Source organism: Chrysoperla carnea, chromosome 1, assembly GCF_905475395.1.
Source record: "Chrysoperla carnea chromosome 1, inChrCarn1.1, whole genome shotgun sequence".
Classification (NCBI taxonomy): Eukaryota; Metazoa; Arthropoda; class Insecta; order Neuroptera; family Chrysopidae; genus Chrysoperla; species Chrysoperla carnea.
In genome coordinates this window covers 86,281,284-86,295,736 of record NC_058337.1, presented here as the reverse complement: position 1 = coordinate 86,295,736, position 14,453 = coordinate 86,281,284, and the positions used below count along the sequence as shown (strand labels likewise).

General features: G+C 30.1%; 1 protein-coding gene across 1 annotated transcript; it reads right to left on the bottom strand.

Annotated features, from left to right (window-relative positions):
• Positions 1 to 847: 847 nt before the first annotated feature.
• Positions 848 to 4,679, bottom strand: LOC123291754 (platelet glycoprotein V-like). The gene is made up of 3 exons (XM_044872163.1): positions 4,527 to 4,679; positions 2,880 to 3,261; positions 848 to 2,561 (listed from the first exon to the last, which is right to left on the bottom strand). The coding sequence occupies exons 1-3, from the start codon at positions 4,677 to 4,679 to the stop codon at positions 1,342 to 1,344; spliced, it is 1,755 nt and encodes a 584-aa protein (XP_044728098.1). The 3' UTR covers positions 848 to 1,341.
• Positions 4,680 to 14,453: the final 9,774 nt, after the last annotated feature.

The window sequence follows — 14,453 nt, the reverse complement described above, 5'->3', positions numbered from 1 at the left end:
GAAAATTTGTATTTAAATTCAACTAGTGGCGTTGTGAAACATTCTCGGAAAACGAAGACAAATTCTAGAAAATACTTTCGAAAATCTGAAGCGATTCGGTCAATATTACTTATTTGTTTTATAAAAAATAGTTTAAACAATATCCTACCGGGTTATCCACCGGCAACCTGTACTTTTACGTTCAGGAGCATGTTTTAAACGGAATTCTGTAAATAACGGATTTTGTCGGATCTATATAGGAAAAAATATTGTTAAAATAAATAATGGTGTTATAATACATGTATCTTCGTCACAAAATCTGTACATGTTTTTCCATTCTAACTGATATTACTATACATGTGTATGTTATAGCTGTATCACTTAAAATGATAAAATCTGTGCAGGTTTTGTGACATAGAGTATATAATAATTTTATTAAAAATTCTTTTATAAACAATAAAAATAACAAACAGTTAAATAAAAATCAATTGTAAAATGAAAACAAATCTCAAGTTAAACTATTAAACTACTTTATAATAAAATTCCTGTCTAAATGAATCGGAATTAAATAGAAATGAATTGAAAATATAATTTTTTCGATCCAAATGTAGGTACCATTAACGATTGAGTATATTTATTAATTATACATATCTAATTTTGAGAACTTATTAAAATAGTAAAATAGTTAGGTATATAAAATAAATTTTATTACAGGGTTTAACATCTGATATATTTATGGCCAAATTTCTAAAATAAAATTTGAAATAAATCGAAATGTTCAGTTAATTTTTTGAAAATATCTGTTGCCTAGGGTTAGGTTTTTTCTAGAATTATAAAAAAAAATTATTTAAAAATGAAAAAACCCAACTGAGTTAAATATAAACTGAAAAGAAAAAGACAAGTCCAGCAGATTACATAGCGACTTGAACCGTTGGGACCTATTATAAGGAAATATTCGAGCCGGTGTAGATTTTAATGGGCCCTGACTGTTAAAATCGCTATGTAAACTCCTGGACTTGTTTTTTTCTTTTCAGTTTAAATTTAACTCGGTTTTTTTGATTTTTTAAATATATTTTTTTTTTTAATTTTACTCTTTTTTATATGCAGTTATATACGCAGCGCTAATGTTACACAATACGTCAGCTGTATAGCTACAGATATACTGCTATAAAAACATTTTTCCTTGCCAAAAAATGCCCAACGTCGCTAAAGAATTTTCCGACACTATGCTTACACCGAGAAAACAGCCTTAAGTTCGATATGTTCAATTCGGATTTGATGTTAGCGTTCCATTAGTAACCAGCCGTTAGTTTATAAGGCTTAGATTTTATTTAAAACTCCCCCACCCTTACAAGTATTGTTTTACGTGTACCATGTAAAAAAACCAACATTAAAATATTTTAAATGTTTAACAGACTGATATCTTTTAAACAAATCTTCTGCCAAATATGTTTCTCGAATACAAGTATTATTCTTTGTGACAACACACGCCGGATTACCTCCATCAAAATAAAATTCTGGGTTTATTATTTGTACATTCAAACGATAAACATCATTCATTATTTCATTTAAACATGCACATTGCCATGGATTTCCACCAAATCGAATATGCTTTATCTGAGAACGTTCTAAAAATTTTTTATCTAAATATGTTAATTTATTCCCATAAACGTGTAGCCGTTTCACTTTACAATCTTCACCTTCAAAAACCTCAGGTGGTAAATTAATTAACTGATTCTGATCTAATTTTACTTCCAACAATCGTGGAATGTTAAACAATTGAGTCATGGGTATAGTTTTTAACATATTTTCAGATAAGCCTAAGCTTTCTAAAAACACCATATTTTTAAATAATTCACCAGGGAGTGTTTTTAATAAATTTCGATTCAATCCTAAGAAATTTACATTTTCTAAACAATCAAAAATCCCTAAATTTAATTCCTCAATTTGATTTCCGCTTAAATCTAGTGTTTGCAAAGTATCTCCCATAGGTTCGAACACATTAAGGTCCATTGTTTTTACTGACGAAAACGTGAGATCTAGTGTTAGTAAGCGAGTTAAAGGAGCGAACATACTATAAGATAAATGCGTTAAATTATTTTTCGACAGATCTAAGTTTAAAATATGTGAAGTTTCATCGGGATATTCACCATGGAAACTGTTAAATGCTCCAGGTTCGATATTTGTAACACCGTTATCACTGATTCTTAATTTATTCAACTCAATCAGTTTTGAAAACATGTTTGATGTAAGTTCTTTTAACGAATTTTGATTTAATGTCAATGTGCTTAAATGAATCAAATTATCGAACGAACCGGGTTCGATATGTGTAATTGGATTTCCTGTTAAAGACAATTCTTTGAGTGATGTTAAATATTTAAACATTTGTGGATTTAATTTGGAAATTCTATTATTGCTTAAATGTAAGTTTGTTAATTTTGATTCTCTCGAATTTTTAAATAAGTCTGTTGATAAATCAGTTATTTGATTATCCTCTAATGATAAAATTTGTAGATTACGTAAAAATCGAAATAAATTTGGGGGTAACACTTCAATATTATTGCCATATAAAAATAAATTCACTAAAAGCGTATTTTCTTTAAAAATGTCATTTGATTCAAAATTGGATATTTTGTTATAACCAATAAATAAAGTTTTTAAGCGGTGTAAATGAATAAAATAATGATTTTTTAAAGTTGTAAGCTCACATCTATTTAAATTTAATTCATATATTGCAGCTGAAGTTGATTGTGATTTGAGGCGTGGATTAACTTTCGAACTATTTAGTACAAAAGTATCTGCTTTTAAATCTTTTAATGGATTATTGTTTAAATAAATTTTTTTTAAATTAATATTTTCTATAAACGTATTCGGCTCAATATCTTTAATTCGATTATAACCTAAATTTAAGTATTCTAGTTGTGTTAACGGTTCAATTATATATTTTTTTATGCTGGTTAATAGATTATTTTGAAGATTTAATTTAATTAAATTAGACGATCGTATGAATGTATCATGTTCTATATTACAGATTGAATTTCGACTCATGTTTAAAATACGTAATTGGGCGTTACTTTCAAACATTCTTGAAGGTAATGATTCTAATTGATTTTTACTTAAATCCAAATAAATCAAGGATGGTATGTTACTAAATGCTCTAGATTCTATATTTTCGATACCATTCTCAATTAATTTTAATGTTGTTAATCGTGGATATTCGAAGGCATTTTTTCTTAGTTTTTCTAAAGTACCATCGATTACTCGCAATTCGCTGTATAAATCCTATAAACAATAAAAAAAAATTACTTAGAAAAATAGAAATGTTTAATAAGTGCGTTATATGTAATTTAGTGCAAGAAATAATTAATTAATCAAGCTAAAAACAAAATTAAATAAACAATTGATTGAGTTAATTGATGAAATACCCAAACAGTGTTGAATATTAGTGCTTACATTATTTTTTATAAATATAGATAAGTATAAAAATAAAAAATATTTATCGCTAGAATAATGGGACGGCCTTCCTGCTGCCTTTTTTTGTTGTATGAAAATTCACTCATGGAAAAACAAATAACAATTATATTTACGAAAAATGTTTCAAACAAAAGTTGTTTATTTTTTCATAGGGATCACTTTTTACATTAATATATACTTTTATTCTATCTGTTACTCTTCTGAGTTCAACTCTATGACGTATGTTGCTCGTTTACGTACTGAAACTAACATTTTTACGTCCTGAGCACGCTATTTATCATTTTGATCTCTCTTTTGAGTTACGAACGGGCTGGTAGGCGAACAATCGGAAATGGATTAATTAGGTGTTTTTATAACGTTACAAACTTGTAACTAAGACTAATTATAGCTTTCATATATTTCATATATACAGAGTGGTAATTGGAAAAAATAGACCCGGAAAAATTAGACCGAAAAAATAAACCGAAAATTTTACAGACTCGGAGTATTGTTGTAATTACGAGTTGGTTGGGTTGAGTTTATCGTCTTTGCTGGAGTTGGCTGAGCTCCGAAGTTTATAGCCGTTGCGTTCAAAAATGGGAGACTATTACAGAAATTTTTTTCGGTCTATTATTTTCTAAATGCATACAGAGTATAATAACATGAACCTGAAACAGTGGTGTACTCAACTTTTATACCTTGTTTATACCAAATATATCAGGAAATATTGATGGTACAAACAAAATATTGGTATATGTGATCATAAAATCACCTAATTAGTAGACCACAAGCCCATGCTGAAATTTTACGTGTGAAATATTCCACCACGAATCATGTTGAAAAAGATGATCCTGTATGCAAAAATAAGTTTATCTAGCTCCATGGCGACGTTTTTGCGCGGTACAGGTGAGAATATGAATGTCACACCCCTTGCTGTCTCACCCTCGCACCACCAAATATATACGTCGTTGCTGGATACTAATTCTGCATAGGTTTTCGAAGCGAATTACATAAATGACGTACAGTAAAAAATAAAAGATTGTCTTTTAAAAAGTATTTCTTGAAAATTAATTTTTGAAAGCAGTACTACTGACCTTTTGTTGCAACGCATTTACCTCTCTTAAATCCGAATCATAACATTTGGCTATAAATTTATGATTTTCAATAATTTGTTCACATTCTGATTGTATATTTTTAACATTTAAAATTAATATAACTCCACCAAATACCATTTGATAATAATTCATGATATAAATAATTTTTATTAAATATGTAACATTTAACTGGTTAAGTTTACTACAGCAAACTAAATATAGATTTATAAGGAAAAATTTATTTAAAAATAACTTGTTGTTAATTACCTATATACTTATTAGTTTTTATAAAAAACAAGTGAAAACAAACAATTGACTGAGTTAATTATTGAAATACCATGTATAGACAATGTTGATTACTCTGTCACATTACTCATACATACATGTCACACATATATAACTGATATTCCCATATAATACATATTATACAATTTACGCTTAATTTCTCTCCTCACGGGTAAACAGTCATGTTTACGAAAAAATGTTTCAAACAAAAGTTGTTTAACAAGATTAGTCCCACGGACCCAAGACCCAATATTTCTTAAGTACGCTATAAAAATTTCAGCTTGATATCTCTTTTCGTTTTTTAGTAATCGTGATGTCAGGCGGACTAACGACAGACAGGCAGGCACAGTTAAATTTAGTTAATTGTTTGAATGCCTTTTTATACCATGCATATATGAAATATACATAGTATATTAAGTTTACTCCCAAGTTTGTAACGCTTAAAAATAATGATGCTAGGAAAAAAATTTTGTCATAGGTGTTCATAAAATCACCTAATTAGCCCATTCTCGGTTGTCCGTCCGTCCGTCTGTGGACACGATAACTCAAAAACGAGAAAAGATATCGAGCTGAAATTTTTACAGCGTACTCAGGACGTAAAAAGTGAGGTCAAGTTCGTAAATGAGTATCATAGGTCAATTGGGTCTTGGATCCGTAGGACCCATCTTGTAAACCGTTAGAGATAGAACAAAAGTTTAAATGTAAAAAATGTTCCTTATCAAAAATTAAACAACTTTTGTTTGAATCATTTTTTCGTAAACATCACTGTTTACCCGTGAGGGCGCCAATTAGGCGGAAATTTTATAATATGTACTATACATACTTGATTATCAGTTATGTATGTGTCACATGTTTGTATGTGCAATGTCATAAAGAAATCAACACTGACTATACATGGTATTTCAACAATTAACTCAGTCAATTGTTTGTTTTCACTTGTTTGATGTAATTTAGCAATTTAAGTTGTTAAAAATAAAATTTACTTAATTTGCTTAGAAAAAATTATCATTTACTTAAAAATATAAGTAAAGTAATTTTCTAAAATATTTTCTGAGGCTTCGGCTTCGGCCAACTTCGGTCAAAAAAAACACCTTCGATTTCTAAAGATGATAAAAATTATCTTTCTATATTATACAGTCAATATAAACCTTCGTAGTCAATATAGCTTGTAGCCAATCTTGTACAAAAGTTTGCTTTTAAGCCTTCGACCGAAGGTTATGGCGGTAATCGATTAATCGGCTTCGGCCAGAAATGGACCATCGATCGGACCTTTGAATATTTACTATGGAACTGGCAACAGAGTGAGGATCACCTCTCAAAGATGACTAAGAAGGACAATAAATGAGAGAGCATGGTTATTAATGCACATGTCAATTAATATACAATATAATATCCTGCCTCATATTTACAACATAATAGATGCCATTTAATAAATATTATTTAATAATTAAACTTTGCTAATCTATGATACATGTCTACTCTAAAATATTCCTTGCAAATAAAACACTATCTAACCATTTTTTAGAACTTTAATACAGAATTAATTAAACAAACAGTAACTATTGAAGCAGCTGACTTCCGTCAATACGATCATGCGCATTGAATACCATACTCTGTTATTATGTTTCTTTGTCAGCTTTATAATATTGAATTGTTGCCTTTGTTAATTCTCTCTTTTCGTATACGTTGTTCGTATACGTTGCGTTAGGCAGTAAAATATATGATCTAAGGGTAGGATACTACATATTTATTACATGTATATGGTTTTTGTAGTTTGTGTTATTATTGAAAAAAAATAACTCCACCTGATTTCATTATCACATCTATTGTTAAAAAGTTTTTATCAAAAAATTTATCTAATCTTGCACTAATAGGTATTCCGCAGTAATAGATATTGACTTTATGCCTTGTAAAATACGATGCTTTGTGAATTATTATTAACAAATTTTATTTAAGAATGGATATAACAAACATTAATTCATCTGATAAATCAACGGTTGTGAAAGAATTGCCAAATAATCTGTTGAAATAAGTAACAAAATATAATACATGTGATGCCATCTATTATTACTTATTGGTTCTATTATCAATAGTATGGTAATACATATGACGTAATTTTGTAAGATAGAATGTTCTTATATAAAAATGTATGTACCAACAGAATAAAATATAGTTCGTTACAAAACATAGTTGTGTTCACTTCTAAGAGGTTATGGGCCTCACGTGTTCAAGTACTGCGTTATATAAAAAGTAATCCACATGTTCATAATTAAAAGAAATCTTAAAATATTTCATACATCTTCCAGTAAAATATTTTTAAATAGTGTTAATTCATTTTAAATTTTCTAAATAAATCCATTTGTGTTAAAATTTTGGCTAAAATTTTGTTGGAAAATTTCAAAGTGAAAACATGTCGGGAAACGTGATAACAAGTATTACGAAACTCAAAGGAAGAGAAAATTATGAAGAATGGGCGTTTGCAGTTGAAAACTTTCTCGTTCTAGAAGGCATGGAAAAATGTTTGAGACAAAATGATGAGGCAACCGATGCCAAAGCACGTGCAAAAATTATTCTTACAATAGAACCAGGTTTATACGTGCATATTAAAAATGAAACAACGGCATCAGGACTATGGGCGAAGCTACGAAAAATGTTTGATGATAACGGTTTTACTAGAAGAATTGGATTATTGCGAAATCTGATTTCAATACGACGTGAAAATTGCGTGTCCATGGCACAATATGTGACCGCAATAGTGGAAACAAGCCAGCGATTGAATAATACTGGTTTCACAATAAATGAAGAGTGGGTTGGGTCGCTACTTTTAGCAGGATTACCCGAGAAATTCTCACCGATGATCATGGCCATTGAACATTCCGGTATAGATATAACGGCTGATTCAATCAAGTCGAAGCTTATAGATATGGATGATTCAAATGAAATCAACAGCGGAAGTACCCAGAGCGCATTTGCTGGCAAAAAATGGCAGCCCAAGAAATATGAAGGAAACCGAATGAATAGAAATGCAAACATAGCTAACGTCAGTACGCCAGAAACGTCAAAATCAAACATTAAATGCTATAGATGTAAAAAGGAAGGGCATTACAAAAATCAGTGTAAATTTACAGAAAAGAAAAATCAATCAAATGCATTTAGCGCTATTTTTCTAAGCAGTAAATTTAAAACTACAGATTGGTACATTGATTCAGGCGCCAGCATGCATATGACAGCAAGAAAACAATGGCTTAAAAATGTGTCAAATCAGCCACTTGTTGACGAGATTGTCATTGCTGACAAATCAATGATTTCTGTGAATTGTTGTGGTGATACACAAATAACAACAATAGTTAACAACACAGAATATGATATACCTGTCACAGAAGTGTTATACGTGCCAAACCTTGCTACAAACTTACTTTCAGTGAGTCAACTTATTAAGAAGAGAAATAAGGTAATTTTTAATGACAATCGTTGCCTGATTTATAACCAAAGAAACGAACTGATCGCAACAGCAGACTGTATGGATGGTGTTTACAAGTTAAATGTAAAACAAGTAGACTGTTTGTTTACACCAGTATCCGGACGTATATGGCATCGTAGATTTGCGCATTTAAATAGCACCGATCTTGAAAAAATGAGAGATGGTGCAGTAACAGGAATGTCATATACAGATAAATCCCAAGTAAACAAAACAAACTGTGTAGTATGTTGCGAAGGAAAACAATCAAGATTACCATTTACACATATTGGTAACAGAAGTGAAGAGTTTCTTCAGACTGTACATGCAGATATTTGTGGTCCCATGGAAACTGAATCAATTGGAAAATCTAAATATTTTCTATTGTTTGTGGACGATAAAAGCAAAATGATCTTTGTTTATTTTTTAAAAACAAAAGATGAAGTACTAAATAATTTTAAAGCATTTAAAAATATGGCAGAGAATCAAACAGGTAAAAAAATAAAAATTTTTAGGACTGATAATGGGTCGGAATTTTGCAATAAGCAATTTGACAATTTTTTAAAAGAAGCAGGAATATTGCACCAAAAGACAAACCCATATACTCCTGAACAAAATGGAATGAGTGAACGGCTAAATCGTACAATCGTAGAAAAGGCCAAATGTCTATTGTTCGATGCATGTTTAACCAAACGTTTTTGGGCAGAGGCAGTGAATACTGCAGTGTATTTAAGAAACAGGTCAATAGCATCAGGTCTAGGCAATAGAACACCATTTGAAGTGTGGACAGGAAATAAGCCAGATGTTAGTCATTTACGCATATTCGGCAGTAAAATAATGGTCCACATACCGAAAGAGAAGAGACTTAAGTGGGATAAAAAAGCAACCCAATGTATCTTAGTCGGCTATTCAGATAATGTAAAAGGCTATAGAGTATACAATCCCAACAATAACTCTATAACAACTAGTAGAGATATCGTCGTGATTGAGGAGGGGAATGGTTCCACAGCTACAGAAATGCCTATAAACATAACCGAATCTCAGCAAGATTTTGTTATGAAAACAGAAATATCAGAAGCAGTGGGAAACCACGATGATGCATCAAAGGTGGAGGTAAAACCAGAATCTCAATCTTCTACTACAGTTACAGAGCAGCAAGAGCAACAGAATCTTCCAGAACAGCATGAGCAGCAAGTGAATCTTCCAGTACAACAAGAGCAACAAGTGAATCTTCCTATAGTGTCTAGAGTACGCCGTGTGCATAAAAAACCGAAACGATACTGTTTTACTAGTGCAAGTAGTGAAATTGAATGTGGTGATATAACTCTTGAAGATGCTATAAATGGACCAGAAAGTGCTCAGTGGATACAGGCTATGAACGATGAATTAAATTCATTTGAAGAAAATGAAGCCTGGGAAGTTGTGGACTCACCAGTGAATAATACAGTTGTGCCATGCAAATGGGTGTTCAAACGCAAGATAGATAGTGATAATAATATAACACATCGTGCGAGGTTAGTTGCAAAAGGCTTTCTTCAAAAGCCAGGTATTGACTTTGATGAAACTTTTTCACCTGTGTTAAGACATTCATCATTAAAAATTATTTTTAGCTTTGGCGGCTCAGATGAATCTTGATGTAACTCATCTAGACGTGAAGACTGCTTTCTTAAATGGTTTTTTAAAAGAAACAGTTTATATGAAAATGCCAATAGGTTTTGAATGTAATGATAATAATAAAGTACTTAAATTAAAAAAGGCCATCTATGGTTTAAAGCAATCTTCAAGAGCCTGGTACCAAAGAGTAGATAGTTTTTTAGAATCAGTAGGTTTTAAAAGGTCTCAAGTTGAACCATGTTTATATATTAAAATAAATAATTCAATTAAAATATTTATTGCTCTATATGTTGACGATTTCTTAATTTTCTCAAATAATGTATCAGAAACTGACAAAATTAAGAAAGATTTGTCGTCTATATTTAAAATAAAAGATTTAGGTAGTGTTAAACAATGTTTAGGCATGAGAATTCATGTAGATAAAGAAAATGGTAGTGTAACTTTGGATCAAGAACAATATATTGAAAAATTGTCACAAAAATTCAATATTCAGAATTGTAAAGTTACACATACACCTATTGAAGCTAAGTTGAATTTAAATAAAAGTGAACACTGTAACACTCAATTACCTTATCAACAGTTGATTGGTTGTTTGATGTATTTGGCAGTACTTACCAGGCCAGATATAGTTTTTGCGGTTAATTATTTAAGTCAATTTAACAATTGTTACAGTAATGAACATTGGGCTTATGCTAAAAGAATTTTAAAATATTTAAATTCAACTAAAAGTTTCTGCCTCAGATATACTGCTAATGGTAATTCTAAAATACAAGCCTATGTTGATGCCGATTGGGCTAGCAATGTATTAGATAGACGTTCATATACAGGTTTTTTCTTTACCTTATGTGGAGGAGCTGTATCATGGGAAACTAGGAAGCAGGTTACTGTCGCTTTATCAAGCACAGAGGCAGAATACATGAGTATAGCTGATAGTTGTAAAGAGGCCATATATTTAAGAAATTTACAATATGAAATAACTAAAGAATATTATGTAATAACTATTTTTAATGATAATCAGTCAGCACAGAAATTGGCAAATAATAACTGTTTACATAAAAGATCAAAACACATTGATATTCGTTTTCATTTTTTTAGACAACATATAAATAATAATATTATTCGTTTGGAATATTTGCCAACGTCAGAAATGCCAGCTGATTTATTTACAAAAGGATTAAGTGCAGTCAAGCACTATAAATTTATTGAAATGTTAGGTTTAAGTAAATAGAACCAAAAAGTCAATGCAAAGTTTTTGCAGATAATTAATAATAGTTTTATTTTGTTAAGTGGGAATGTTGAAATAAGTAACAAAATATAATACATGTGATGCCATCTATTATTACTTATTGGTTCTATTATCAATAGTATGGTAATACATATGACGTAATTTTGTAAGATAGAATGTTCTTATATAAAAATGTATGTACCAACAGAATAAAATATAGTTCGTTACAAAACATAGTTGTGTTCACTTCTAAGATAATCAACTTAGTGGCGAAGAACGTTTTGAACGAAATGTGTTGAATAAAAAAAAATTTGCCGATATCAATTTTATCGTTGGAAGAGAAAAACAGATATTTCCAGCACATAAACTTATTCTGTCTGTTAAGAGTACGGTATTTGAAGCGATGTTTTTTGGTGGTTTAGCAACAAAATCAACAGAAATTGAAATACCTGATGTTGAGCCGTGTGCTTTTTTGGCATTACTGCATTATTTTTATTCGAACGAGGTACAAGTTGATTCAAAAACAGTGTTAAGCACTTTATATGCAGCAAAAAAGTACGATGTACAGGTACTAGAAAATCAATGTATCGATTTCTTGGAAAAAAATTTAGCTATCGATAATGCTTTCTTTTGTTTATCGTATGCTCGTTTATTTGATTTACCACAATTAGAATTAATGTGTTTAGAGAAGATTGATAAAAATACAACGGATGCATTGGTTGCTGATTGTTTTACTGATATCGATTTGAATACTTTAATTCTTGTTTTAGAACGTGACACATTAGAAGTTTTTGAATCCAAATTATTTCAAGCAATTGTTTCATGGTCAAAAGCTGAATGTTTTAGAAAAGAAATTACCTTTCACACCAGAAAATCAACGTTCTGTTTTAGGTCGAGCCCTTACATTAATACGTTTTTCATCAATGACTCTTAAAGAATTTGTACTGGGACCAGTTAATAGTGATTTGCTAACGTATAGTGATGTTAAATCTATTTGTAAAGAGTTAGCATTAAATAAAAACCTTTTTGAGAGGCCTAGATGTAGTAAATCTTCTAAGGAAATTCAAGTGTCGTTTAATGATTTTTTCTTTATGAATAAAACGATAAAATTTAAGTGGAGACTTCATGATCCTAAGTTTGTCGTTGGTTTTACACTGAAAGACAAAGTTGATATTGGAAGTAATATAGTGTTAAAGTTAATAGATGAAAAAGAAAGTGACACACTTTGCAGTATAAGCCAGTGCATCAATTCAAATTTATTGATTATTTTTGATATACCGATTAGACTTTTTCCAAATACCGTATATAGGGTTGAGGTTCGAAGTACGGAGTATTCTGGCGTAAGTATTTTCTAAAATATTAGTTTAAATTTTTTAAGTTTTCACAACTTGGCATAAAGTATTTCCAGCATGAATGCTCTTGTCGACAGATTGGCCAATTTTTTTCCACTGACTCAGAGTAATGTAAGCTGTGAGATCCCGAAGTTGCAGAGCTCTTGGTCGTTTAGATCACGAGATATAATCAGCTGCAAAGTTTGTGACAGAATTCTTCGACAGAATTGAAAAAAATTTTCGACAGAATTTTCGAGATTTTAATTTTGAAGTAAATTGGTCAAAATTGGGAATGTAAGCATAATTATCTCGTATTTTAAACTGTTAAAATTTTTAAAACTTTGGGATTTAATTGTAAACCCTATTAAGTTCTTATATTTATTTTCTCGTTAAATTCTGCCGAAAAAAATTTACCTTATCTTTAGCATAGGAACTGCAAATACCATGTTGGAAATGCTTTAATAAGGAAAGTAATGAGAGTTCACAGTCGAAAAGTTCTAAGATAAAGAAACAAATTTTACAAAAGCCAATAAGAAAGAATTCATTTTGAAAAAAATAATTGAAAAGTGGCAAACGCTTTTCGAAGTTTATGTATAGAATTTTTTGTTTCATACCTTATTATTGAACCAACAAATTTCAATTAAGCTAAAGTCAAACGATGGGTCAAACGTGCTTTTTGGAAATATATTGTGTTAGAGCTTTTCGCAAAGACCTTGGCTTCATTGCATTTTATTACTCCATTTAACACTATATTTACATAACTGTAACAAACGTGTATTTCAATCAATGCGCGTTAAAAACCTAGGCTTAGCTATAAAGAAAATCGCTCTATTTAAAATGTATTTATTTTCTATTGCAGGGTCAAAAACTTTGCTCCGATATTATTTCTAAAATGATTTACTACAAATAAAATGGATTAATTATACTGTGCAACAACAAATAAACTTTTCTTTTTCACTGAATTTTTAGTAAGAAATTATGTTATTCCCTTTCTGAAATTGATTATAAATAAATTTTTCTTTTATTATTATAAAGTAATCGATTTTTATACCATGTATATATGAAATATACATAGTATTATAAGTTTAGTCCCAAGTTTGTAACGCCTAAAAATATTGATGCTACAAAAAAAAATTTGGTATAGGTGTTCATAAAATCACCTAATTAATCCATTTCCGGTTGTCCGTCCGTCCGTCCGTCCGTCTGTGGTCACGATTACTCAAAAACGAAAAGAGATATCAAGCTGAAATTTTTACAGCGTGCTTAGGACGTAAAAAGTGAGGTCAAGTTCGTAAATGAGCAACATGGGTCAATTGGGTCATGGGTCCGTAGTACCCATCTTGTAAACCGTTAGAGATAGAATAAAAGTTTAAATGTAAAAAATGTTCCTTACAAAAAAATAAACAACTTTTGTTTGAAACATTTTTTTGTAAACATCACTGTTTACCCACGAGGGCGTTAATTAGGTACAAATTTTATAGTATGTATTAATATAGGAATATCAAAGTGAATATCTTTTGTTATTTACATGACGTCAAAAAAAAACAAACGATTGCGCATCAACACTTGCGCATTATATGAGAATATCAGTTAAATATGTCAGATATGTATGTATGTGAAATGTGACAGAGTTATCAACACTGCCTATACATGGTATTTCAACAATTAACTCAGTCAATTGTTTGTTTTCACTTGTTTTGTTATACTTTTAGTCGACTATCTTCACCCCAACTATTTTTGCAGAATTATTTGTGGTGTTATTTTTGCAAGCACAATATATAATAAAAAAAAAAAATTACATGAGAATTAGAAAATGTGATGAAAGATTATTTTTTGTGCGATATCATTAGTGATGGATAAAATCTAACATTTATATAATTGAGAAATGCACATAATTTCTAAATAAATAAAAAATTTCATTGTAATTATTCTTTTATTATTGACTTAAGCGAGTTGTGTAAAAATAAATAGGGCATTCCATTTGAAATAACGATTTTAGGGTCCACTTCCGGTAT

What these genes read in the sequence shown, in the direction of transcription:
- LOC123291754 (XM_044872163.1), bottom strand. Translation starts at nt 4,679, where the DNA reads ATGAATTATTATCAAATGGTATTTGGTGGAGTTATATTAATTTTAAAT. An exon ending in TAAATGCGTTGCAACAAAAG is followed by an intron (nt 3,262 to 4,526) that starts GTCAGTAGTACT and finishes TATTGTTTATAG; the next exon opens with GATTTATACAGCGAATTGCG. An exon ending in ACTAGAATACTTAAATTTAG is followed by an intron (nt 2,562 to 2,879) that starts GTTATAATCGAA and finishes ATACGCTTTTAG; the next exon opens with TGAATTTATTTTTATATGGC.